The sequence below is a fragment of the Crocodylus siamensis genome, chromosome 8 (genome assembly GCF_052110815.1).
Source record: "Crocodylus siamensis isolate JL-2025a chromosome 8, ASM5211081v1, whole genome shotgun sequence".
Classification (NCBI taxonomy): domain Eukaryota; kingdom Metazoa; phylum Chordata; order Crocodylia; family Crocodylidae; genus Crocodylus; species Crocodylus siamensis.
The window spans coordinates 8,945,239-8,971,721 of NC_143402.1; the positions used below are offsets into that span (position 1 = coordinate 8,945,239).

At 46.9% G+C, this 26,483-nt stretch overlaps 2 protein-coding genes across 5 annotated transcripts in view; one reads left to right on the plus strand and one right to left on the minus strand.

The window, feature by feature from the left end:
- Positions 1 to 18,832, plus strand: part of MTMR1 (myotubularin related protein 1) — a 48,950-nt gene extending 30,118 nt beyond the window's left edge. For all 4 annotated transcript variants that reach the window (XM_090059170.1, XM_090059173.1, XM_090059171.1 and 1 more), the window contains 2 exons: positions 180 to 356; positions 9,413 to 18,832. In XM_090059170.1, coding sequence (XP_089915296.1) covers positions 180 to 356; positions 9,413 to 9,577 — 342 coding nt within the window. In that variant the 3' untranslated portion in view covers positions 9,578 to 18,832. The remainder of the gene's footprint in view (positions 1 to 179; positions 357 to 9,412) is intronic.
- The window catches only part of CD99L2 (CD99 molecule like 2), a 72,545-nt gene continuing 59,137 nt past the window's right edge, over positions 13,076 to 26,483 (minus strand). The window contains exons 9-12 of the mRNA XM_090059175.1: positions 25,796 to 25,828; positions 25,448 to 25,567; positions 19,450 to 19,515; positions 13,076 to 18,968 (exon numbers count right to left, since the gene is read on the minus strand). Of these exons, the coding sequence (XP_089915301.1) occupies positions 18,901 to 18,968; positions 19,450 to 19,515; positions 25,448 to 25,567; positions 25,796 to 25,828 (287 nt within the window). The 3' untranslated portion in view covers positions 13,076 to 18,900. The remainder of the gene's footprint in view (positions 18,969 to 19,449; positions 19,516 to 25,447; positions 25,568 to 25,795; positions 25,829 to 26,483) is intronic.

Consider the following 26,483-nt stretch of genomic DNA (forward strand, 5'->3'; position numbering starts at 1 on the left):
ACGGATCAAAAGTACATTTCAGAGTTGTAAAACCATGACAAACGTGTCCTAACATAGATGTAATGTATTGAATAATTAACAGAACAAAAGAATAGTGTTACCATATTTTCAACTGTTGTGCAAAAATGTAAAGATTTTGAAATGCATATCCTAAATTACCACTCTTTGTATTTACTCAGGAGATAAGCACAAAGACTGTATCGTTATGGTCCTATGTTAATAGTCAACTAGATGACTTTACAAATCCTTTCTATGTAAACTATGAACACCATGTCCTGTATCCAGTTGCCAGTCTGAACTACTTGGAGTTATGGGTAAACTATTACGTCAGATGGAATCCGAGAATGCGGCCACAGGTACGGGTTGTCTGTGTTTGGTTTTTGTTTCCAATTAGCTACCTACGTCTGTCAGTAAAAATGAACTGAACAAACAGACTTTGACTTCAGTTACATATTTGGACAAAACAAGCTATTCCATTAAACTCTTCCATGTGGAAAAGTTCTCCAAGCTTTTAGAACGATAAAAAGAGGTGATGCTCTAAAACAGGAGCTGGTGATGTGCTAAAATTGTACCGTAACATTGTCTTCACTAAAGTTACAAACAAGGAATGTATGAAAGAAAAGTACTTAAAGTGTTCTTATTCTACTCTGGTTGTGAAAGCCAAGAAATTAACACTATTATCAGCACAACACTTTTATAAACCAGGAACAGGCAATATCCATTGACTGACACTTCCTCAGCCCTGTTGTGGGGGGATCGGCTGTACAGGTGAGCGTTACTGTTCAGTCTCTGCTCATTCAGCTTTTCCCACTTGCTGAGCCTGCTGAAACAATGTAAATCGTAGCAGTAATTTCTGTTGAAAGTGGACTGACTTCAGTTCGTTTCAAGGACTGTCTTGGTTTTCTGTAAGCTGATAACAATTTTTAGGTTTCCTTTGGCTGTTCGATGACAGTCAGTTTGGATACAAGTTGCCTCAGCATTCGTTTTTTTATGTAATTGATTTGGGAGTACTTGAATGAACATCTTGCGGCACTAATACAGTCTCTGCTTGCTAACTGTGAACCTCCAAGGGGAGGGAACACTTCATTCGTGTCACAGCCATAATCTGTCTGAAGGCGTGACACGTTTCTCGTTAACGTAACACCCTGACGTATTCCCAAACACATTTGGAAAGTTATCAGTGTTTAAAGGTATTGCTTCCAAGCATCTTTCTTCTAGCAGCTGGAAGGAAGAGCCATTGGACACCTGTTACCCAGAGGCTGTTGTGCAAGACGAGCTCTTAAGTGAGTTCCAGGGACAGAACCGACTGACGGAAATCCAGGCACCCTGCCCTTTGCCTCAGCTGGGGGTGCCTGGGCTACTGGATTTCTCACCCGGACACTTTGTCCTCCTTCCCGGTTGTTATACCTGCTTCTTAGGAGGCTTAGGGCCTAAGCTGTCATTTGTCTATTAACTTTATCAAATACTGGAATAAGGATTTTAATCTTTTGTGGAGTTCTCTTTGGTTTATCTTACAGTGCACATCCCTTGAGAGAGCAGATTTTGCACTCTGTTTGAGCAGTCGGTTAATACATTTTAGAGTAATTAAGGTTGGCCTACAAGTGTATCAGCTCATTGTACTTGTTGAAATAAGGCCTGCAGGTACCAATCACAGATGAGAAGTTGGATGAGCTACAGTCTCCAAGAACATGCAGAAAGGTGGTCCCTGTGCCAAAGAGGGTAGTAGGTAGGTTGTAACATGAAGAGGGGGGTTGAGGTAAAAAAAATTCTTATCATAAGTTAAGACTAGGGTACAATTAAGGTAACCAGATATCAGACGGTTAGAATGGCTTCTGTTTACTGACTGGCTGCAGTTACCCAAGGGTACTTTTGTGGACTTCTTGGTTTAAACCAGGGACCTCAAGCTCACCTGTGTCCCCAGGCCAGCTCCACACTGCAAGGAGCCTCCCGGGCTGGATCCGGGCCTGGTAGCAGAGCTGGGGGTTAATGCCGTTGTTGCTTGTCCCCTCTCTGCTGCTGACATGTGCCCACTGGGGCTTTGCCTCTGGGAATTTGGCGTTGGGCCCCTCCCCTGAATCCCCAGCTTCCACAGGACCCCATGCGCTGTCTGCCTGACACCTCTGGCTGAAGTGAATGGTCACAGAATCAGTGCAGACTGCTGGTCTTCGGCTGTCTGCAGGAAGAGGTACCTGATCAGCAAAACCAGCATGATTTTAGAGTCCTTCCCAGGTCTAAAGCTGTATTTTATCAAAGGCAAGCAAATCTGAGGGCAGCAGTAGTTGCCATAGCGCCAACAATATTGCTGCTAAAGAACTGCGGCTGCTAACTGCATATTGGCTCAAGTTCATAATTTCCCTCCTGTTCCAGTGCTGCCCTGTGTGCCAAATGTCTTGAGACTTCATTTGATTTGGATATAATGCCCAGAAGCTTATTGCCAAAACTCCACGTAGTTTCCAGCGTAGTTATCAAACCCCACACCCCTGCAACTCCTCAGACTAGCAGTTCAGCAAGTTCACCTTCTCTATATTTGTACTGTCCAGCCTGTGCAGCGTCAGTTGGAAGGGCCGTTACCATTTTTACTCAACAGATCTTTCAGATTCAGAAAAAAAAGGTTCTTAGGTAATCAGTGAATATATTAAAAGAATGGGCTTTTCAACATACTGATAAAAGTTGCTTTGCTTTGCAGCTTTTAATGTGATCCCTTTTCTTTGTCTTGCTTTGTGCTGGAATAAAGGAAAATAAAATATTTAACAGAAAGCCCTCTGAGGACCAGGAGTACAAGGCAACTTCACATGCTGCTTTATCAAGCTGCAAAAAAACAAAAATACAAAACCCCAAAAAACCTTCTCTAGGCTACTGGGAGATGTTTGTAGTTTCCTGAAAGTCCACTGAAAAGAGAAATGATTCAATACATGGATTTAATTGAGGATTAAGGCCAGCCCTTTAGTGTGGGTGAGGGTAGGTATTTGAACCCGATCTGAACTAATCTGCTTTGATGATGAGGGGAGAGCCTCACAGAAACAAAAAGGCAGTTTCTAAATTCAGTCAGTATGTTGCTTCTCTATCTTTTAGCTTTCTGGATCATAGGGGCTTGTTTTTGTTTTTTTTCATAATTAGGCCCAATGGTGTTAAGCACCCATGTCTGACGTTTAATGAGAATTAGCAACCTAATTCCCTTGAAAATCACAGCCCAACTGTAACACGAGATACTATCATTTTATAAGCATTATCTTTCTGCTCCGTTCGGCTCACTCTCTGGGCATATCTGCCTTTCTCTGCTTGGATCTACTAGGATTCCTGCAGAAGTCTGAATGTGTTGCAAGGTAATGCCTGCCGAGAAGCCACAATTCACCAGGCTATTTAGAGCCGATAGAGATGCTTATGTTCTGTGAAGAAGAGACTGCTGGAACAACGGGCAGTGGCTCAGTGCACCATGGATTTGGGAAAGGCTGGATTGACGGTTTTATTGTTGGTATTCTAGTACTCCCAAGGACTCCGGTTTCAGGATTATGACCCTATTGTATTCAGGTGATGGTCCGTCAACTTCTCTTTCCTGCCTGGTGCAGGGGGCTGGATCCGATGATGATCTTTTGAGGTCCCTTCCAGCCTTACAATCTGTGAATCTTTGAAACTGGGAGTGTACTGCAGGTGGAGGATAAAAGCACCAGGGGGAAGAAATGTTTTGCTGGGATCCACCTTAGTACCACATACTCCTTGTACTTCATTATCCCTAGTGGATCAGGCAGGTTTTAGGACCGTACTGCTGATCTCAGAACACTGAATCTACTTATGAAAAGATTTGCATTATCCGTGCCATGCTTTCTTCCTGGAATTGTAAAAATGCACATTTGTTCTTGCCTTGTGGGAGAGGTGCTAGATACATTTTCAGGACTCTGCTTTCCAGGCTGATCTGCTACCTTGCATGTCCAGTCTAGAGTGGATGCGACAATACAGCCTTTTGGGAGGAGCTTTTGGAGTTCTTCAGGTGTTATCAGGTCTCTCTTGTTTTCCTTATTCTGTAGCACTTGAGCAGGTAGCCTCTGCTTTAGCCTGCCTGATGGAGAATTTGTGGCATTTAGATGTCTTTAAGCATCGTTTGGGATCTCTTTTGGAACATGCGACAAATCCTTCCAACCAACCTTTCCTCCTGGAGCGCGGCTTCTGCAAACATCATATTTTGAAACTTTGTCCATGTTGTCTGCAGGTCATGATTAAAGCCTCTAAGCCTTTGAGCTGAAAGCCTTAGTGCCGTGTAGAAAAGATGATGAGAATTCCAGTATCTGCTTGGCTCTGAACCCAGAAGACAGCATGCTCTTTTGCTGACCTAAGGAGCTTTGTATTAAAGGCAAAGCCTATAGTGAAGATTGCCCAACACTGCCGTTGTATGACATGTTTCAGTTCCTGTATACTTTTATCAGAGTTCAGATGTTTGGGCTGAAATTTTGATGTCTGAATTTTTTCTCTATGTAATCCTTTTGTCTGTGCAGTCTTAAGATGCCTCACTTATGCTAGATACAATACTCTGTATTTCTTAGCTCTGTCACCACATGCTGTTATTTTCTACCCCAGCCCTGCCTCATTCAGTGCACAGCGTGGTAACTGGGGATAACTTGCCTGTGCAGCAGTGAAGTGTCCTGTCCATAAGATTTGTGTCTTCTTTTTGCAGAAGTTGAAAAGTACGCAGGGAATGAGACGGGGGATTTTAGAAACAGCAGCTCTGGTCTTAAAATAGTTCAGGTGGTTAAATGCCGCTTTGATTCCATCCCCATCTCTTCCAGAGAGATCCTTTGGGGTGCTGGACAAGTCACCCAAGTTCACACTTTCCCCACTGGGCATGGAAAGTGGGTGTCATCTTGCAGGGGCTGGTGTAGGCGTCGTGTCTGTATCCGGTCCCGAACAGGGTGGTTGTTTGCTTAAGGCAAACGGGCTCTATTACCTGTTCCCCACCGCCTACAAGAGAGGTGCAGAAATAGCAGCCTTCAGCCTGCAGCTGCCCTGGATACATGCTTGCCTGCCTGCCGCTCTGGATCACTGGGGTCATTTACATTGTTTTGAGCACTGATGTGAGTTGCGCGGAGTGAACGTATTTTGTGCCCAGGTCCTTAGCCTTGACTGAGTTCCCATTTCTTCTTTTCTTTATGCTTGCTCTATTCCCTTAAACTCACTACTCTTTCTTGGGCATTGTCATCCATAGCTTTTTACACTATCCAGTACTTTGCAGTATACATATGCCAGTTCACACAATAAGATTCCTATTCTTCAGTTCCTAGTAACTGCTTTTCATGATGGTCTTTGGTTTAGCTGGCCTTTCAGTGGCATGCCTTTATAATAGGTACTCAAGTGTTGATTGCTATTGAAAAATACTGCTCTCGTCATGGGAGATGGACTTTCCATGTAAGTACATTGTTAACAAGGGTTTTAAAAGCAGCTCTGTTAGACATCCAGCTCTTCGTAAAGAGGAACAAATAACTCCACTGGAAGACATTGTCTTTTTTGCAGCACAAAGAGTGTGTTTTTGAAAAAACGGCTTGACAAAGTCTAGATCAAGCAATGAATTTAAAATAGTCATTTTTCTCTGCAGCCTTTCTTCCCTGTTGCTAAAATAGATAACATATACCCACAGAACAAGACGAAATGTATTCACTGCTGAACAATTTTCAAGTGAATGACTGTCCTTGAGCTAGTACAGTAATACACAGTAGATATCCATCCAATTAAGAATTGGCAGTACTGTAAGTGAGTAGCTATTATGATTTCTTTTATATGTAGCTTGGGTGTTTACCAATTTTGTTATCCAAACCTACTTCACAATACAGGATTGAAAAATGAAAATCAATAAAGAAGATGGACAAGTGTAATTTATGGATACCAGTTTGACTTTTTGCAGAAACGGAGCATGCGCTCACACACTTGTGCTTGCGCACGCGCGCGCTCTCTGTCTCTCCAAGCTTGTTTTAATGCCTAAATGGCTGCTCCCATTAGTTGCACTGCCCTTGTTAAAGTCTTTTTAGTCAGGGTGTAGATAGCGTGGCAAGAAAGAACTGCTTCACATTGCAGACTGATTTCCATTACGGTTTGTGGTGTTGTTCCACCGGGGGTTTGGTCTTTCCTTTGGGCGGTATGGTTTACTTGCAGCTGGTACCTGCCGTGCCTTCTACCTTCGGGAAAACACAACAGCTTTGGGGGTGAATGCATGGAGGAGGGGCAGTGGGAGTCCCATGGTGAAAGGGATGCCATTCTCTATGCCAAGACATTATAGCATGTGTCTACAAACAATTGTAGCCGGTTTCTGAGGTGCAGGATGATTTGGGAGATTCCCTGGACCACTTTTATGGAGGCTGATGGTCAAGCAGGGACCCAGGGCCAGTATCTGTGGAGCCGGGCCAGTATATACACCCGAGTGCCTGGCCCTCTGTCTCCACTGCTCAGCACTGCTGGCAAACCCTCGAACATGGCTCTACTCTGCTTAACCCTGAAATAGCTGGGAAGGTGTCAGGTTTTTGTGGGGGGGGGAGGATGGGGTTATGAATTTCTAGCCTGCTTTTAATTAGAGTACAGAATAATTAGTGAAATCTGCTTTTATTTCTCATAAAGTCAAATGAAAATAATTCTTTGATTTGTTTAACCCACTGAAGTGTGCTAATATGTATTAAGGTAGCCTTGTTATCTTTTAATTTCACATTCTGTAAAATATTTTGATAAATAATGGAAGCGAAATGGGGAGTGATCATTTTTCATCACTTGAGGTATTTATTGGTGCTAATGGCTTAGATGTACCTGAAGCTTAATTAATATTAAAAAATGCTGAAAGACCTGGTGAGAAATGAGCTAATCAATTTTCCAGTTATGCTAGTGCAGTCATGATTTTTTTGTGAAACTATTAGCTGGGACATCATTCTGACTAATGTTTTAATACACCTCTTAGTTTCTGTCCACGTAGGCACCTAAAATACAGCAGAGATGGCTGCATGTCTGGAGAGTAGATGGAAATAGTTGGGAAATGATACCAGTTGCCAAGTGTTGCCTAGCAGCACAGCTTAGGTGCTGCACAGGGATGCTGGTATAGCAAACAGAAGGATGCACAACTCCTTCAGAAATCCAGCATGGAGACAGTGGAGCAAGAGCTCAGAAACGGCTCAAACAGGAGTCGTGGAGGGGCCCAGGATTCCTCTCCATGTTTCCATTCCTCCCTCTTGAGAAGCAGGCTGAAAGGTAGAAGGCTTTGTCTGCTGCCGCCACTCTTAGATGACAGTATGGTTATGTCATCAACTTGATTTCTCTAACCAGAACGTATGGGGAGATTTAATGTGGAGACTGAACGTTTGTGCTGTGAGAATAGATATCTAGACCTGATACGACTGCCTGCTTTTGCATCTCCTCCTTGCTTCTGCTCCCCGCAGCAGTGGCATCCTCCTGTTCCTTGCAAAGCTCTGACCATTCCCGTCCCTCTTAGCCTGAGCACCTAGAGCCTGGAAAGAGAACCCAGCTCACGTGCATGCCAGTACAACCATTATTTCTAGATTACTGGGCCACACTTCTCTCCAAAGGCTACTTATTTATAAGAGGGGACACTGACCTAGCCTTTTTGCACTGATGCATGTAACGGTAGGGGCATAACTTTACAGAATTAGCTCTAAGTAATTACGCAGGGAAGATACGAGGAAAAATCTGAGCAGTGATCAGAAATACCTAGCAATGGGCCTTTGGGAAATTACACATGAAGTCTGTGTCTTTGTCACCGCAGATGACTTCTTTTTTCATTCCCCTCCCCAAAGGTACAGCAAGCTCTGCAGTCTTGTTCTGTCTGCATGGTTTTTCCAGAACTCTTTGTTTTAAATGTAGGATTTGATATGCAGCCTTGGGTTTGTCTCCCAAGCACTGTTAAGTGAAAGTTGTTTGTCTTCTGAAGATTGAATTTGCTGCAGTAATTCTCTTAAAATGAAAATGTTATAGTGACAAAATCCCTCCATATTTTGGAAATAAGTGACACGACAAGCTTAAGGGTCCACAGGTATAAAGTAACATTTTCATACCAGTGGAATCGCAGATTTCATAGACATTAGGGCTGGAAGGGACCTCAGAAGGTCGAGTCCAGCCCCCCGCTCATCAAGAATCACTTATGCTGTGCTGCTTTCCAGTTTTACTTATAAAAATATTATATGCATTTTGGTGTTATTCAGGAAACTCTGCTTTGCTTTGTTTTATACCACAACAATATAACTCTAACATAGGTTACATTTAAAAATAGTTATTGTCAAATACATCTTTCTGAAAACACTCAGTAGAAGTTCTGCATAAATGGCTCGCCTTTTTTTCCCTTCCCCACTTGATGGAATTGGATTCATGAGTTTGCAAAGAGCTTAATGTATTAAGTCCTTCTCCATAGTTTTATTATTGATATATTGCCGTAAGTCTGTATGCTGCAATGTTGTATGTGAAGCGACAAGGAACCGTACAATTTACATTGTAAAATAATGCATATTTACAGTATAATGCAGTGTGTGCTACAACGTATATAGCCACCCTTTGCGAGGTTTAGGTACAGCATACATTTATTATGCTTTCTGTAAGTGGCATCCAACATTTCTCATTATAAGACCCTCTTCAGCTGATTACTGCTTTACCAAACTTTGACTCTCGACTAAAGCGTTCCATACCAGGTAATTCACACCTCAGGTTGAGTCTGTCTGGAAAACTTCAGCCAAATGAGGCTAGGGAAAAATTGTTTTGCTCATAGTAAAATTTTTATTTTTTTTTCTGGAAAATCTCTGCCGGCCAGTGCTTTGGGCCAGGCTTGATATTTGGAGATGGGCAGGGAGGAGGAGGAGCCATCTTTGAGTTAGGGATATGGCTTTTAGCACCCTATGCAAATCTGGCTAAATATGGCCAAGTGTTAAACTGCAGTTTGCAGATACCTGGTGAAGACTGCCTAGATTTTCGCAGGTTAGTGCCTTTGCAGTGGGCAGGTACCTGATACGGGGTCATGAGAACTGAGAATCCAGCTCGTCTGGATGGGGTCGGGGAGGTGCCTCTTCTGTGCACGGCAGCTGTCTGGTGGTTCCCGGAGAAGGAGGAGATCTCAGACGAAGGGTTAAACTGGATACAAACTCGCCCTTCTAGTCGGTCAGGTCCAGGGCAAAGGAAGGCGTTCACGTTGGTAAAGATGACTAAAAGCACTGTGTAAGAGGACCTTGCCCTCCCTCCCTTTTTGGTATTTCACAGCATCAGACTAGTCCCTTGCAGCTGAGTTGCGATGGGGAAGGTGTGAATTCAGAACTGGTCACTGTCAGTAGTGAGGCAGTGAAATTTGAGATTCAGAGCTTGCGTGTCGCTGAGGAAAACGGGAGATGCATTACCTGGGGCACTAAGTAATTACTGTGGTAAGAATTGCTTTCTGTCCTTTGAACACCAGGTGCCAATTCATCAGAATCTGAAGGAGCTACTTGCCATCAGAGCTGAGCTGCAGAAGAAGCTGGAAGAGCTGCAGCGGGAAGCGGCTACTCGATCCATTTCTTCGTCCTCGGATAGAGGATCCTCCCCGTCTCACCCCGCCACGCCTGTGCACACCTCTGTCTGACGTGACAAGAGCCACAGAAAGCAACTCACGCCAGGTATACTGAGAGAGGTGCGGTGTGTTTCCCTTCCTCGACTGAGCGGCTTAAAATTGCTACGATCTACATGCCTTACTCTGTCTGTTTTCTGTTATGAGGCCAAAAAGAGCTTCAGTAGCTGCGATGGTATTTTCTTATGTTGGCAGTTCCTGTGCGTCTGTTTTGACATCTCTAGTTAAATCACCAATTGTAGAATTTACTTTATTTTGAGCAACCAACAATTTAACCATCTTAAAAAGGAACCCATCTGTCAGGCAGATAATGCAAGAGGCTTTTTGCTATCTTGGGTACAGTGGCTGGTTGAGAAAACCAACTGAAATGCCATGTGACACTTGTGCTTAATCAGAACATTGTGATGTGTGTTGTTGTGAATGGGAACTCTATTTAACTCAGTACGTATATTTTTTTTTTTTTTATACAGAGCAACTGTTATTCTTGGGGACGTGTTTGGGTAATTGATGCACTTTGAAACTGATTTTAAATTAGATATTTTCCAGTGCAGCCAGTTTTACATTTTGAGTAAATATGTCGTTTAAAATAAATGGTTATGAAGATAGCAGGATTTGCCAACTATTGCACACTTATTGGTACTTGTATTGCTGTAATATATTTGGTGAAGCATGGATTTTAGATTTTTTAATGCCTTTTTTTTTACAAATTTGAATGAGGTCTTTTAATTAGTTTATTGTTTGATTTCACCGTCGAGTGAGGTGTAGGCTTATTCACGTCAGAGTCTTGTGCGAAGTACCGTTAGTTTTCTAGTAACGGCGGTGTTTTGGATTAGACTGGCACTGAACCGTGCAAAGTCCACAGCTACGCATTTTCTTAAGTGTGTCCTGTTAAACGTGTACACACACACAATCCTCCGTGTGCTTGTGTGTGTACGCAATGCTAAACGCATGTACACACACTCTCAGTTTTATATTTTATGCGTTCAGAAAAACGGTTCCTGCCTCTCCAGACATTTTGGAAGATATTAACCTGTAACAACTTTGTTTGACAGAGATTTTAAATCACTTGATCTTAGTTGGTTTCCTTGAAATAACCTGTTGGCTTTTGCGGTGCTGCCAGCAGTTTTGTCAAAAGCGAATAAGCAAAACCGGTTTCAATCAGTTATCCATATTTTTATATAAAATATTTATTACTCATTTTGTTTCTGTCTACCTGTCAGCCACCTTGATTAAAGCTTTATTTGATCAACGCTATTGGTGATAGCCAGCCTTCTTAAAAATTACTAACGTGTCCTTTTTTTGGAAAGCACAGAAGTAAGCATGCTTGGAATTTCCCCTTCCATCAGACCAACCTTGCACAAGAAACTCCTCCTTTAGGCATTTAAGATCAGGTAGCTCCACTTGTCGACCTGCTGGCCTTGAGCTGTATAAATCAAGTTCTGCTGGCAGAAATTAACCCTGGGTCTAAAGAAAGGATTGGCTGTGATTCTTACCTCACGTTGACTGCCTCTGAGTACTGCATATCTAGACGAAATAAGCTGCGGTACCACACAATTTCCCCCCGATTTTCTGCACTTGCACGTTTGTATAGCTAATATATAATGCACACTATAGCACACGCCTCCTGCTAGTGTGAACAGCAGCAGCGGAAGTGCTGTAATCAGTCTCTTAAGTTTACTGTACCCGATGCATGATACTGCCGTATGTCCTTTTGACTTGTATGGTACTTGCATTTTTAAAGTGGTTCAGCTTAAGATGGTCTGACGTGCCACATCCTTTAATCAAAGTCAGGCTTTTTTATAAAAAAGACGAAGTGTGCTTTTTATAGAAGTGATTCTACAAGACAATACTAGCAATCAGTTTTATATGGCCAGCATACGTTGGGCTGGTAGTGAATTCAAATCTTTAATACCTCAAATGTAGCAAGGTATTTTAATGATCTGCTATTTAGAGATGAATGTTTCTAAAACACAGCCTAAGAAAGGAGTTTGGAATTTTGTTCTGTGTTGGAGCTAGTAATCATGAAAGTTTTTTGCTCCATAGTTTTTTGGCCAAGGAGTGCTTGGGATCCACAGAGCCATTCTGAGATATTAAATGCTCAGAGTGAGAATCTCTGGATTCACTTTTATATAGAAAAGCATAGCTCATTCCTCCAAATAACCTGTTTGTCCCATAGGTTTTCAACATGCCTGAGTGATCCTTCCATTATTTCACCGGGGTACCTGAGGAGGCCTCCTAATAACATGATGGGCATAACGAGCACAGTGGATTTCACTGTCTCGTCTTAACTTGGTAGTTTCTTGTCACTTAAAGTGTGGGTCTGCTCTGAAAAGGTGACAGCAACATGATTTCTTCTCACTTGCTCTTCTTGCTGTGGGTATTCAACATTTTAGCATAATGACTATGGTAAAATTAATGATTGTTACTATGATTTATTCCTATTAACGCTGCAGAAGCAGCACAGGTCTGTGAGAGGGAGCAGAATTCTCTTCTAAATGGGGCACCATCAACAGAATTGGCCACTTCTGCTCCAGTTGGTAGACCTCATCTCTGCTGCTGCAACTAAAATCTCCCGAAGGCAAGGGGAGTGTGGGTGGACAGCAGGCAGGCAGCGACTCATGCTGCAAGGGATGCGAGTGGGGTAACGGTCCTCCTTCAGCGTCCCACCAGGCTCTGGTAAACCACCTACGGGGCAGCGTCAGCAGCGTGGAGTTCACGCTGCTGTTGGTCACGTTTTAGAGCTGAGCTGCATTTTCATGTGTTTGCTCCTCCCCCAAGCTCTTTGTTTTGTACAGAAACAAGAAGGTTTGGGGAGGCTGGGCAGGGGCTGACCCCACTGCTCCCTCCTCCAGTCTTCCGGCCACAGAATTAAAAGCTGATATGATAAATGTTTGGCTTTGCTCTTTTTCTTTGAATGTAAAGTGTTTTATTCCCAGGCTACATTTAATAATACAGAGGTAGCTGGCACTAATGCCTGAAAACGAATGGTCAGATGCTCGTTCAGTCCACAAATTCAGTCTTGTAAGGGATGCACCTGAGACAACAGGGAAAGCACCTGTGCAAGTAAGTCCCCACGAGTCTGATGGGAGACAAATCTCTATATTGTAAAAAATAAAAAGGTGCACACCTATTTGTGCACGTCAGCCTTGAAGCGCAATGCATGTTGCAGGGGAATGTCGGGTATCCGAAGAGATAAAAATCCAATCCTGCGCGTGTCCAAAAACAGTGCCAGTGAAGTGGATTTAAAACTGAGCAGAGCTGAGCAGTGACCTAGCAAAGGACAGAGTCAGGGTTGTGGGGATGATTCTCCCAGCACGTTTTCAGTCTTCAATTTTCATCCCTAACTGCAGATTTCAAGCTGCTTGTTTTTTTTCAGCAAATGTAGAATGTCCTTTTACATGGGAGAGGAGTTGTTGAAGTAAGCTGAATGGGTGTTTTTTATGTAGGAGGGTCCGAGGCACACTCCACTCTTCCTTCTTACTTGAAACACACAAAGAAAACAGCACCAAAGTGTCATTGTGTAAGCCACTCTGTTTTATTCCTTGTTTTTTAGTTGTAGTTAGCGGTCACACTGTTTTTCCCCATAATCCTTATGCACTTTAGCAAAACGAGCTTGCCTTTTCACAGCATAATACACAACCTTTGTTTGGTAGAGCTCAGTTTTACATGACTGAACTGTGCATGCCTTCCTTTTCAATGAAAAGTTACTGCTTTAAATAAATTATTTCATCTTTAATCTATCTAATTCCACTCATACTGTTTCTGAACCTTGTTTTGTTGCAGATGCGTGTTTTATTGGCCAAGGCTGCCTCTCTATTTGAATTTAATTTTTCATAGTTTTAAATGATTCTCAAAGACTAATTCCACTTTTGCCACAACAAAAGTAGTTAACAATGACAATGTGAGAACGGTAGTGGTTCTCTGTTGGTTACAGGAAAATGTCTGTTTGCATGAAGCCTCCATAAGTGTGGTAGAAAATGTGAAATCTGAAGCAGAACGTCCCAGTTCTGTGGCTTGAAAAGCAGCTTTGTAAAAGGAAAACTGCAAGTAGCTGCCATTATACATCAAGCCCAAGCTTCACCTACCTGGAGCCATGTGGATTCTTATAAGGCATCTATTTTGTATATCGAATATTCAAAACTGGATTTTATTTAGGTAACAGTGGCCTTGGGGACCTACAGACAGGGTGATGCGAGTGCAGCTGTACTGCACAGGTGACACGCACGTGTCCTGGAGGGCCTTCGCTGTATTTTTGGCTTAACTCAACAGTGATTCATTTTACTCAGTGCTGGACTAGGCTACCAATTTTTTCTGTACTTGTATCCGATTTATAACATGGCAGATGGCACGTTTACACTGGTGTAGCTTACATCAGAGCTATATGCCAGTGTAAATGGCATCCCGATCTGAAGTATGCAGATTAGCAGCTATCCCAAGTAGCTCTTCATAGCAGGCATTATATAGTGCCCTGCTATTCAGCGACAGGAGCAGCCTGTTTGCTGTGTGTGAATGGCTACTCTGGGATAAGCAACAGGTGGATGACATCTATATCTGGATAGTTTTACTCCTAGTTTTTCCTTTGGGTTTGAGCCCTAAAGCAGATTTGAATACAGGCAGTCCTCAACTTACATTTCGAGTTACAACATTTCACACTTACACATTTATAAATTGACACCCTGTTTCAACTTCCTGACATCAGTTTCGACTTTACAACGCTCGATGTGACACAACACGACGCCAGCGAACAAGTTCACTGTGTCGCTCATCTCCCTGGAGAACATCTCTCCAAACTGCCTTGGACACTTTCTTTAGGAAAGCAGACAAGCCTCCAGAAAAACCTGCAGCCAGGACTCCTGAGAGGACTCTAGCCAGGAACCCTTCAAAAAGTCCAGCAAAGTCACCTCAAAGAAGTCCTTCCAAACCAGTATGATTGCTATTTACAATATAAATACATTAACGTAGCCATGTTACTCATCTATAATTGATCGAGTACAACATTCTGGGGTATTTTTGGTGAAAATAGTGTATCAGGTCTTGGTTCAGGAACCAAGACCACCATTTATAACATTGTTTCTTATGAGAAAATCAATTTCAAGTTGCAACGTTTTGACTTCAGATGCGGTTTTCAGGAACCAGTTGCGTCGCAAGTCTGAGGACTGCCTGTAATACCAGTGTAATTTTCTCTCTGCTCCACTTTTACACTGGCATAAAGACAAATCACACCAGTGTAAACCTGTTGTATATCCAGGCTCCAACGGCTTTCTATTTTTTGGGGTATACTTTAAAGATGAGACGTGCTGAAGCTGCATGCAGGTTTCAGCACAAGGCGCTCTCTAAGGTGTGAATAGCTAATTATAGAGGTCGGTAATGGGGAATGAAACAGCCTCCTGACTTTCTGAAGCGTTAAGAACCACGTCACTTGTATTGCTACTGAGAGCCTGCAACTGAATCTTCCTAATGAACACACTGCCAAAAGTATTTTGGGTGCTGTACAGAAAAAACAAGCTCCAGGGGTGAAGGATAGGGAAACGAAATGCAGCCACAAGCCACATATGATGGAGTTTCACTTTGATACATGGCACTTGCTTTTAGTCTCTCTTATTTTTTTTCCCCACCAAATGCTTTGAAGAGGCGACTCGGTGTGTTTTCTATAACACAACATCAGTCAATAGTTGCCTTTTATAAACCTCCTTTTTCAGGACTCCAAATTATACCATTTTAAACTCTGAAAAGGTGTTTCCTTTTGCTGTGCATATGCATTTTGGCTTATGCTATACCTACAAATTACATTAAGGCATAACTATTTACCAAAATCATAGAAAAGGCTGTGGGGAAAGAAGCAGCTTCAGTACAATTTACATGTGGTGTGAAACTGCTTTAAAAAAAAAAAAAAAAAGTGTGATTCACAAATACTGCTTATGCTTCTCAAATGCTCAAGTTTAACACTTTTCCAACAAGGGTTAAGTGCTCTGTTCTCAAGGAAGCAATCCTGAGCACTCCACTGCACTGTCCATTGTACAGACCGTGAATGTACAGTGCAGTAAAAGAAAAGCAACAAGAAATGACAATCTATACCTACAGAAACGTTCTGTCATCAGCCAAAAAAAATAAATATGGAATAATGTTCACTCGATCTACCCAGAGAAGACTCCTAGCATCCTACCAGTGTCATACTGTAACAGTTATCTCCAACATTTATCTAACAATGGCCTATGCTATAGCTTTCAAATGTGCTTGGCTAGGAAAGAATGGATTCCACCACTTGAAAATGTATAGCGATATGAATTCAGCTGTGTGGTGGCTTCATTAGCATCTGGGTTTCCTTACGTGCTCTTCACAATTCTACAAACCACATTTCCTCCTTCATAAAAAACCTACTCGAGAGTAAGCAAGTGGGTTATGTCTTGCCTATTTTCCCTTCTTTGGGTCCATAGAAGCCAGTAGTTAACCGAGAGCTTTGGAAGCAGCTTATCTGTTTTGTTTTGTAATCCAAATATATCCGTAAAACAATGTGCTTCTACTTTTGAAAGCTAGCGTAAGGCTTTTAAAATGCAAGTGTCAAGAAGAGCATAAAGAATTGTACAGCTGCTGCAAAACACTGAAAAGGTTACTAGGAAATTGCCTTTCCTTTCAATTAAAATTGTTACACAAAATATTCGTATACTTATACAAATACCTATAGGCGAGGCCCTGGGTTAAGCCCCTTCACGAAAGCTGGGTATTTGTACTTCAAACTGAGCTAGACACGTTTATCCAGAGAGCTTCTGTTTCATGGCTACACTATGTGTTTTTGCAAAACATTACAAAAAGTACACGCTTCCTGCTCTGCTATGAACACTCGGCATCTTTTTTGTACCTCACAGCAGCAGAATGGTTTTTCCCCACCTTGCACTTCAGTGTATCTGTTCCTCATTCAGCTACGGCTGAAAAACACTGGAGAGTGGCAGTATCCACAGCGTAGCAGCAATCGAAGGGGCGTAAGAACTGCTACTAGATATCCAAGAGCAGAATCTGTCCTTTGTTACCCTGCGTTAAATGGGAACTGCCCCGCCAGATCGGAGCCCAGCGGCTGCTAAACACTGGATGTTCCCAGCAGCCATGGAAATATCTGGGTGTTTAATCCTGTCAAGCTCTTGACTTCTACCTTGCGGGAGTGAGTTTCACAGCTTAATTTGTATACATTCTTTAAAGCTTATTCCCTTGCCCTTTCTGAAGTCAAGTTGCTCTGGGGTAGGGTTACCATATGTCCAGGTTTTCTTGGACATGTCCTCTTTTTGGACCCTACAATTTCTGCCCGGGCAGTTCTGTGTAATATGAACCTATGTCTCAGATTTTACTCTGCTCTGCCGATTTGGAGGGGGGCGGGGGGAGCGATTGGAGGCAGCAGGCGCATATGCATCAGCACGTGCACACACGTGGCTGGTGCACATGTGGGAACATCCCTGGCAGCCTGAATGAAGCGTACCCCAGAGGCTGGGTGGCACAGCGACTGCTCACAGGCAGGGGCATGGCAGTGGCAAGTGGGGAGCTCCCACAGGCGGCCTCGGCAGTGGGGGAGGGAGGGTGGTGAGTGCCAGAGGTCAGTGACCATCTGCAGACACCACCGGTAGCGCCCAGCGGCAATCGGCAACTGCCCACGGACACCGCCAGTGGTGTTGGCAGCGAGTGTGGGGAGGGGGAGGGGGTGGCGGCGAGTGGTGACCACCAGCAGTGTCGGCAGAGCTTGTCCGGGGTGCACATGCACCCATGTGTACCCTCCGTGCATCGCCGATGCCTGGCAGCTGGATGCAGGTAAGTCTGTGTGGGGGCTGGGGCTGAAGGGCAGGGCTTGGGGACTGTCCAGGGGAGTGTGTGTGTGTGGAGGGGAGGGGAGGGATGTACAAGGGGGTGGGTGCCTGCTGGTGCTGGGGGAAGCTGTCTGGCACCAAAGCTGTGGCAGGGCAGTGGGAGTCAGGCACCTGCCCCTCCAGCAAGGGAAGGGGGCCCTTCAGGGGCAGTGGGGAGCTCCGTGGCTGGGCTGGCAGCACCAGGGCCAGTGCCTTTGCTCGGAGGGCCAGGCCAGCCAGGAGACGCTGCCCAGGAGGATGTGGCCAGGCTGCCTGGCACCACAGCATGGGAGCCCCAGCTCTGGGCAGGGGGGTGCCACAGGCCTCTCTTCTTCCCTCCTGCCCATGCTGGGGCCGGACTCACCCTGCTGCCATCTGCACAAATCAGTTGCCCCATTGGGACGGGCAGCTGGGCTAGGGGAGCAGGGGCACCAGCAGGGATGGGGGGACTGCGTTGGGACCGAGGGGTACCAGCATGGCCTGGGGGAGAGGGAGGGACTGTGGGTTGGGAGTGAGGGGCACTGGCAGGGCCAGGGGTCTGCATGTCAAGTCAGGGACAGCAGCTGGGATGGGGGGCTGCAGGTTGGGAGTGAGGGGCACTGGCAAGGCCAGGGGGCTGTGGGTTGGGAGTGAAGTATCCCCTGACAGGCAGCCTTTTTGGAACTGGAAATATGGTAACCGTACTCTGGGGTAACTGAGACCTGAATCTGTCTCTAGCTCACACAAACATGAACGGATTTCACTTCAGCACAGTGGCGCTGCAGAAGTTTTGTTTTCGGCACAGTCAAACCTCGTGGCTTTTGGCTCCAATCTGATCTCGGGCACGAGTACGTGTTATGTCACCTGCCAAAATCCAGCCCTGCAGCTTCTTGCCGAACAATCTCCTGAAATCCGGGTCCTTTGGGGTGTTTGACTTCAGTGAGAACGGAGGTGCTCAACTCCCTCCCAGCCCGAAATGAGGATCTACTCATAGGCACTTTATTTTTAGGTGTAGCTACTCTAAGGACCAAAATCTACCTTCAACGCACACGCAACTTCCGCGATGGCCTCTGGAAGCTGTATGCTCGTTGCTGGTGGCAGAGTTTGGCTGGAAGTGATTTATAAAGGTTCTTGGATGGTTTGCTTTGGATTGTTATTCACAGGCACTTTATTGTCCTCGCACCTGTAAGTTCCTCCTCTTTGAAAAAGCCATTATTCCCAGCTGTTTATCCCCAAATGAAAGTCCTAAATTTAGCCTGGCACACTATTGAAGCACCATGTTTGTTTTGCGTGCAACGTGAAATCAATCCTACAGCACCGACTGGATGTAAGCACACACCTCTGTACAAAAAATAAACATCTACTGCCGTTCTAACCCGAGCGCCTACAGCAAGAAGCCAGTTTGAGACTAAATACACATTAAATAGCTGTGGATCCAAATTAAATTTTAAAAAAAGAAGCTAAATTACAAGCCTGTGAAATGTCTGTATGTTTTTACTGCTGACTGATTCTTTTCCAGCCCCAGGTCATGCTTTAGATCTTCGCGTTGTCTTGTTTGGGTGGTGGTTCTGCTGACTGTGTTTCTAGGACTGAATATTTAACTGGGAGGAAAAAAAAACCCCAGAGTCATCACAAATCCAACAGCATATAAAAGTAACGCAACGCGAGGGAGCTGGGCCGGGCGCGAGCACGTGTTCTGTGGCTCTTGGAAAGTAATTTCATCAGGCCGTGCTTTCCCCAGTTCTGATGGGGACGGTGCTTTCCTTTTGTTCTTTGCTTTCAGCTCTGTGGCTGCAAAGCACGATGGTATGCGTGGGCACTATTAGTAACCCTACTGTTTATAAGAGCAGGTCCTACGTTTCCAGGTCTTTCCCTGCTGCACAGTAAGGAACCAAATGCTTTGGTGCTGTGTCTCTTAGCACACTAAATGTTTCTCATAGGAGAAGGATGCTCTGGGAGATGGGTAAGCCTTGAGTGAGGCGTGCACAGCAGGCACGTGAGAGGGCATAAAGCAGCCTCTGTTAAGGGGGCTGCATTGTTAAGCAGCCAGGAGGTTTACGAGGGGTCCAAATGAAATCTTACCTTGAGGTTCTTCACTTACGACTGCCTCCATGTTCTCGCCTTTCACGTACTCCGCGTTAAGCCCCTCTGAAAAGCAATGATGTAAAGAGAATCAGCTGGGCAGCACAAAGCGAAGCCTTTGCAAAAATCTAGGTATGCGGCTTTTTTTTTTTTGGTCAGGAGTTACAAAGCCATCTGCTGCAGCTCACCTGTGTTAGCAATAGAGTAGATGGGATTTGGGAAACCTGCATGTAACATGGTGCTCTACAAACAGGTTTACTCCTGGAGAGTAAAGCCCCTATGTGTCCCTGTTTAGAAGGCCCAACTTCTCGCTTTTTTTTTTTCCTAGCTGACCTGCTGGGAAAGATGCTGCAACTCAGTGAGGCTGAGAGGAAGCAGCCAATTAAAACTGCTTGGATAAGGTGCGACTGTTAAATGGGAGTTACCCTCCCTGGGCAGCTTCTAAACAGAGATACAGTATTACGTTTCAGCGCAAACTGCATTACGCAGTTTTCTTATCAAAGCATGGGCGTAAGCATGGCAGCAGGCCCATGTTTGTGCAGCAAATCAAAATGGCGCTCGGGTTGTGAAGCCTGTTAGTCTAAAAAATTAAACGCAGAGCCATGTTCAGAGTTTGCAGGCGGTACGGTTAAATCCGGAGCTGGGGAACAGCCGCTGAGAGTCACTCTCTGTATCAGTAGCATGGCATGCTAGGCTGGGGGGGGCTGGCAAGCACTGTCACAAACAGAAGTTGAGCTCCCTTGCAATAAGCCAGTGAAACTCCACTGACAGCAGCGGTGCTGAGTCTAAGCTTGTGTTTCTGGCCCTCTGTCCTTCACAGCTGCCCTGTCCACGGTGCTGCAGATCCTCCCTACAATCCCTTCGTGTCCCGCGGGTGCCTGGGGCGCATCCCCATCAAACAGCAAGCCAGTCGTCTCCCCAAACGTCCCCCAGCAAAAGGGACTCTCATAGGCCCCCGTTCCCGAAGGGCAGCCAAACGTCTGTCCAGGTGTGTGCATTGAGCTTCTGCTGTTGAATTCAGCTCATCAGTAGGAAGGTGGCATTTGAGTGCATTGTACTTCCATGCTGCCCGATGTCTCAAGCCAGACAGCTGACTGTCTTGCTGCTGGGTGCTTAACTACATAAGGTTTTTCCTCAGCACTAAGAGGAGCTCTGCCAAAATACTACTGGAGCTGAAATGGGACTCTCGAGCTGAAATGGGACTCTCAAGCTGCATGGCCCATACGGGGGGGACGGCGCATGGCCATGGAAGTCACCATGCCCAGCATGCTGACCTGGGGTGTGTGCATGGGGCAGAGCTGGCAGGGGGAGAATTTGAAGGCTGAAGCGGGAGAGCGGAAGTTGTCTTTACCTTGCCCCTCTGCAGCTTTGGAGGTAAGGGAGGAGACTTACCATGGAGCAGAACTCGTACAGCAAGTGATGCTACAGTGAGCAGAGCCCTGCCCGCAATACAGCCTTTCCAGGAGTCTGCAACCCATCACAGCTGCTGCCATGTGTTCATCGTTAGCGCTCCACACAGGCAGACAGCAGCTTTTGACACTGCTCATTAACAGTAGGCAGGCTCTTCTACCCCTGCCTAGGATACCAGCTTGCCAGCCCTCTTGCCAGGACCCTATGATGGGCCCAACATGTGCCGGAAGGCACGGAGGCCAGAGGAGGAGGCAGCACACATTGGGGGGAGAGGGGGTACAGGGGTGTGTCATGGAAAAGTTACCTCCCCCATCCCCCCACGAGAGCTTGCACACTTCCTTTTGTACTTGGTGGCACACGGGGTCAGAGCTGGTGGAACAAGTATCTTGAGAGCAAAAGAGGACGCCTGTACCAGTCACTGGATAAAATGCAGACCCAGGCCAGGACAGGGCCTGGAAGTCCGGGCTCCCCCACCCCAGTGTTGCCTACAGCCCGTGGGCTGGGGGAGCTCTCCTGAGCGGTGGGAGATGAGCGTTTGAGCCAGGCTGACATCTGAGACAGGTGCTCTAACCAGTGGTTACTGCAACGGGGACAGGGAAGGTGGCAGCATGTGTTCAAAGACGGGGATCCCAGCTTGAGATAAGAAAGGAGAGCGCTGGGGACAGGACAGCTGAGGTCTTGAGCAGCAGCAGTCTGGTGTGAAGGGTCCTATTCGAGCCACCCTTCACCCTGACATTTCCCATGGGGCAGCTCAGCTGCCCGCTCAGCCTGCTGGCTCTTGCTCCCCGCTCCGGATCCCATGCTCTGGCACCTGGCTCCAGTCCCAGCATCTACCCTGCCGCCTTGCAACCCCCACCCCTAAGGCACTTAAGTGGCATTTAAATGTAGCTCTTAATCAGTTCCCAAGCAGCAGACAGCTGGGGGAGGGGGAAATGCGGCAACGAACTCATCCATCAGGAGGGGCTGAGAGCTCAGCAGTCCAGCACGGATGACAGCACCAATACAAAACTGAAGACGAGCCTCTTGCAGCTCCAGGTGGCCAAAAATGATCTAACTTGGCAGATGTGACAGGCCTCTTATGCACGCACCGGCACTCAGCGAGGGCTGATAGTTGCCAAAGCAACTGAAACGCCGCGTCCCGGCGTTTACAGCTCGTGTACGCTACCCCGGCTCTGCTGCAGACCAGGGAAGCACCAGACCCCAACGCTGCTCTAGATCTGAGCACCCCTGGGTGGGGGAAGAGGCCGTCCCAACATCATCACTGGGCTGAGGCTCTTTACAAAACCTGCAGGTTTGGGGAGCGGCAGAACGGGAGCTGTAAGTGATGGGTGACAGCCGTGAGGCTGTTTGCCTGGGCTGCTGCTGGAGGGCTCTCGGAAGAGCCCAGCACGATGTCTGAGGGGGGATAAAAATTAGTAATACCTTAAGCTGCTACACTGAAGCTCCTAGTGCGAGGGTCGGCAACATACAGCCCCTGGGCCAGATCCAGCCCACAGCGCTGCAGGGCTTTGCCTGTCCCCATGCCAAGCTGAGCAGCGAGGAGCTGCCCCGCAGCCGGGGAGCCGGAGCCGTGCTGGCCCCCAGCGCCTCTTCCCCAGTGCAGCGTGGGCATAACTTCCAGCTGAAGGGAAGCAGTGGTAGCTGGCGAGGAGTAGGGCGAGTGGCAGCTTTGGGGAGGGTCAGTGCAGGTGAAGGCTGCTGGGTGAAAAAGGGCCTTGTTTCGAATGGCTGAGGAGATCTGCTGTGAGGCCAAGCGTTTAGTTCCTAACTCCCCTAGGCTTCACTCTTTGAACATCCCAGCTTCACTCTTTGAAACCTACTTCCTCCCTTAGGGAGGGTGCTCAGTCCTTGCTCGTTACCAGACTCCCTGACGACATCTTCCCTACCGGCAGAATTTCCCCAAAGCATAGTGATGCTCCTGGTTCCTAAGGCGCTGAGCAAACAAGGAGGGATAAAGGATAGGGGGAAGCTTGGTGGCAACCTTTCCTGACAACATGGAGAACGAGGAACATTGCAGTCAAAATGGGATCCAGAATGAAAATGGAGCCCCCCCACGTCACCGCCGTGGAAGGAGAGGCAGGCATTAAAAATAGCCGAGCGTACTCCTTTGTGCTACCAGCCCGCGGCTGTTACATAACACAACAGCACCCCCGCCCCAAGACATGTGTTTTGCTGGGATAACACCAAATGCAATTTAGGTTTTTCAATAAAAAGCCACTTCTGTGGTGGCTGACAGCTCTCAGATTTCTGTCATGCATTGCAATGCATCTAAGGCCTGACATTATCCCAGCATGCCATGTCTGATGGCTTAAATTAATCCTCCTTTATAATTAACTTTAATTTCCTGCCGCCTTTCTGGGGCTTTGCTTCTCTCGGCTTTCCCTTCATCAAAGCCCTCACTGGTTTTTTTTTATTATTATTTATTTATTCTTTCCAAACTATCATTTAAATGGAGGGAATATACAAGGGTGTTTCACTCTATCGCATTCATTTGACTTTTCCTGCTGATCTAATTTACCAAACTCTCCCCTGTTTGATTCAGATACAACCAGGAAAATAGCAACGTTTCAGTGGAAGTTTCTGCCTCTGATAGTGAAGGAAACTCTTAAGGGATTTCGCTTGCCTAATTTTAAATGAGCTCTTTTTGCTGCTTATAACAACTCCTTAGATGCCCCAGGGCGGTGGCTCTCACCCCACATGCTCCAGACCATCAGTGATTGATCCAAGGCCTGCCCTGGCTGAGCTGGGCTTCTTCCTAGTCCAGCTCATCTAGCCCACTGAAGACAGCCCCTAGATACACCAAGCATCGCTTCAGAGCACTCTTCCACATCAGCAATTGCTACTGGGCTGTTGCAGGAAGAGAAACCAGAGAGGCAAGCTGGCCCATGACACAGGTGTTTGCATGACACAGCCGCTCTTGCGCCACGTGACAAAAAGCTGTGGGCCCCTGCTTCTGTTAATAGTCTGTACCAGGCTCCCACGACCTCCTTCACTAAGCACTGTGATTCTCTCCCCCCACACATCCAGCGGAGGCAGAAGGCTGCTGTCTGTCCCCTTACCCATGTACCCAGTCTCAGGCAGATGCAGCCCTCCAGCATCCCCTTCGCGTTCTCCTCCACTAGGCCTTCCCTCTTCTCCCAGCTGCTGTCCATGCTCTAACCATGGCTGGGACCAGCGCCGTTTCCTGCACAGCTCCTCCCATCTATACTGGAACAGCTTACTTTCAAATCTCGTCTGACAATTCACCTTACACATAGCCACATCTGTGGCTGTCCCGCTGGTATAACCCAGTGCTGAGTGGTGTATCTGCGTGGCAAAACTCATAGGACTGGGGCCTACTGCTGCAAGGACTTGACTTAGGAGAAGCACTCTTGCATTCCTGATTTCTCTTGTGAAATCCTCTCCTCCCCCTGGGCATGTGGGCTTCCTGCTTTGCCCGTGTAGGGTTGCTCAGGAATACTGGGCATTTTTACAAATGAAATGAGGTGGACTTTCTAAGCAGATAATAAGGGAGAGCACATGGGGCTACCAAATGTGATGATGGGCTCACAAGACATACCGCAGTCACTTCCGCTGGCACTAGCTAGTGTTGCCAACTCCCAAGCCATGGCTGCTCTGATTTTGCTTTTTTTTCTTTCTGAGGCTGGTCCTTTAAATCTCACACTTACAGCTGTGGCTCTAGAGAGGCCATTTTGGAGTGTGCAGCAGCTGCTTGCTTCCTGTATCTCCCTCTCTCCCAGCTGGTAAGTGCTCAACTACTGTTGTTTCCTTTGTCTTATTCCTCGTGAGATGGTTTGTTGCCACAGCGTGCTGGATGCTGGGGCTTGGAAGGACTGACTGAAATGCAGTGTTTGAGCTTCTGCGTGTTCTGTGAAAGCCAACATCCACCCCTGAGTAAGGACTGGTGTTGGAGGGGATGAGTGGGGGGGTGGTCAGTCAAGGCAGGGTACCTCTGCTACGCACAAGGTAGGAGGGGCTGCTCAGGTGGGCTGATTCACTTACAAAGTGGTGAGCTTGAATTTTCTGGTGAAGGTAATAGTAAGTGCTAGAGAAAAATCCTTCAGGTCCTTCCTTAGCTACAGTGTGGGCCTAGGGAAACTGCCCTCCTGTAACTTCAAGTCCAGCACTTCTGCATGCCTGTGCCTATATAGAACTGCATGCTTTCTCCATACATGTCTTCAGATAGAAAAACAAGGGGGTGTTCAGGAGGGAGGGTGCTGGGTGTCTGCAAAGGGCTGAGTTCAAGACACCAGTACAGCCTCTGCGGTCATGCTTTCACCCTGCCCTCGCTGAGCTACCGCTCTGCCTCAGCGGGCCGACCCCTCGAGCTTCCACACAGCGCCTCTGCAAGAAGGTTCGCGCAGGCTTCGGCTCCATTAACTGAGCTGAAGAGCCCTGGTGGGGTTGGCCACCAGCATGTGTCTGAACGGGTGTCCCCAAAATGTGAAGGAACATGAGAAGCAACAGGGAGCAGGTCATTGTCTCCTGTGTGAACCCAGAGGTGGCTGAGAGAAGCACCTCACAGGCTTCTGCTGCTCCTCCCTCTCCCTGGAAGCCCCGGATAAAGCCAAGTCTTTGATCCACTTACGTTGTATGCTGAAGCAAAACTTCTTCTGCTGGTACGAAATGTAACTGGACACGGCGCCAATGAGGGCCATGGCGAGAGCACTGGCTATGCCGGCAATGGTGCCTGTCTCCGCGACAGTTCCTGTGAAAGCAGAGAGCACAAGAGCTGTGCTGCTTTGAGTACATATTAGGATCTGGTGTCTGCCCTCCCCCGTGCCGCCACAGAGCCAGTGCCTGGTTCGTCTAGGACTTGCTGCGGAGGTGTACGGGGCCTTGAGGGCACCCGGGCTCTCCGGTGTCTGACTCGGAGGGGAACTGTTAGTGGGGGCAGTCGGTATGAACAGAGCCAGGTTTGCATGAAGCCACTTACCTGTGTCATAGTCGTTGCCGCCGCCGCCACCATCTGCAAGAACAACAAGCATGTTAGAGCAACTCTGACGTCCCAGGAAACGTGGTCAGGCCACCGGAGCCAGTGGCTGTGCTGGCCACCAGGCCAGGGCCCCAGTTGTGCCCTTCAGTACCTGACACCGTTCCTGTTCACACCCAGTGCCCCAGTCCCCAGGCCATATACTACTGTATTCCTCTACTAAGGTGGGAGGTAGCAGCCCAGGACGGGTGACGCCCCAAGCACCTGTCCATGGCAGTTGTCCCCAGGGTAGCAAGGGGGGCTGTGACCAGGCTCTCCTTCCCTGTGACACAGCTGTCACCTGCCCCAGCCCAGGTTGCTTCCCTGCTGCTCCACCCAAGGGAGCCCGCAGGAGGCACGTGTCTCACTCTGTGTCCAGGCAATGAACCAACAGGAAGGAAAGACAAAATGGGTCTAGGAAAAAACAGAGGAGCTGGGGTGGGAGGTAGGAATTCAGCTGTAAAAAGAATAGCTGGAAGCAGCTGAGCTGAGCTGAGCTGAGGGGGTCCAGACTCCAGCCCAATGCTTGCTTTGGCTTTATAGGGCAGCCCCAGGCCTGTGCTTCCCAGGGCAACGGGGGCAGCAGGAAAGCCAGCACTGCTTGCCAGAAGGGGAGTCCCCAGGACCCTGTAAGCTCTCCAGTCTGCTCCAG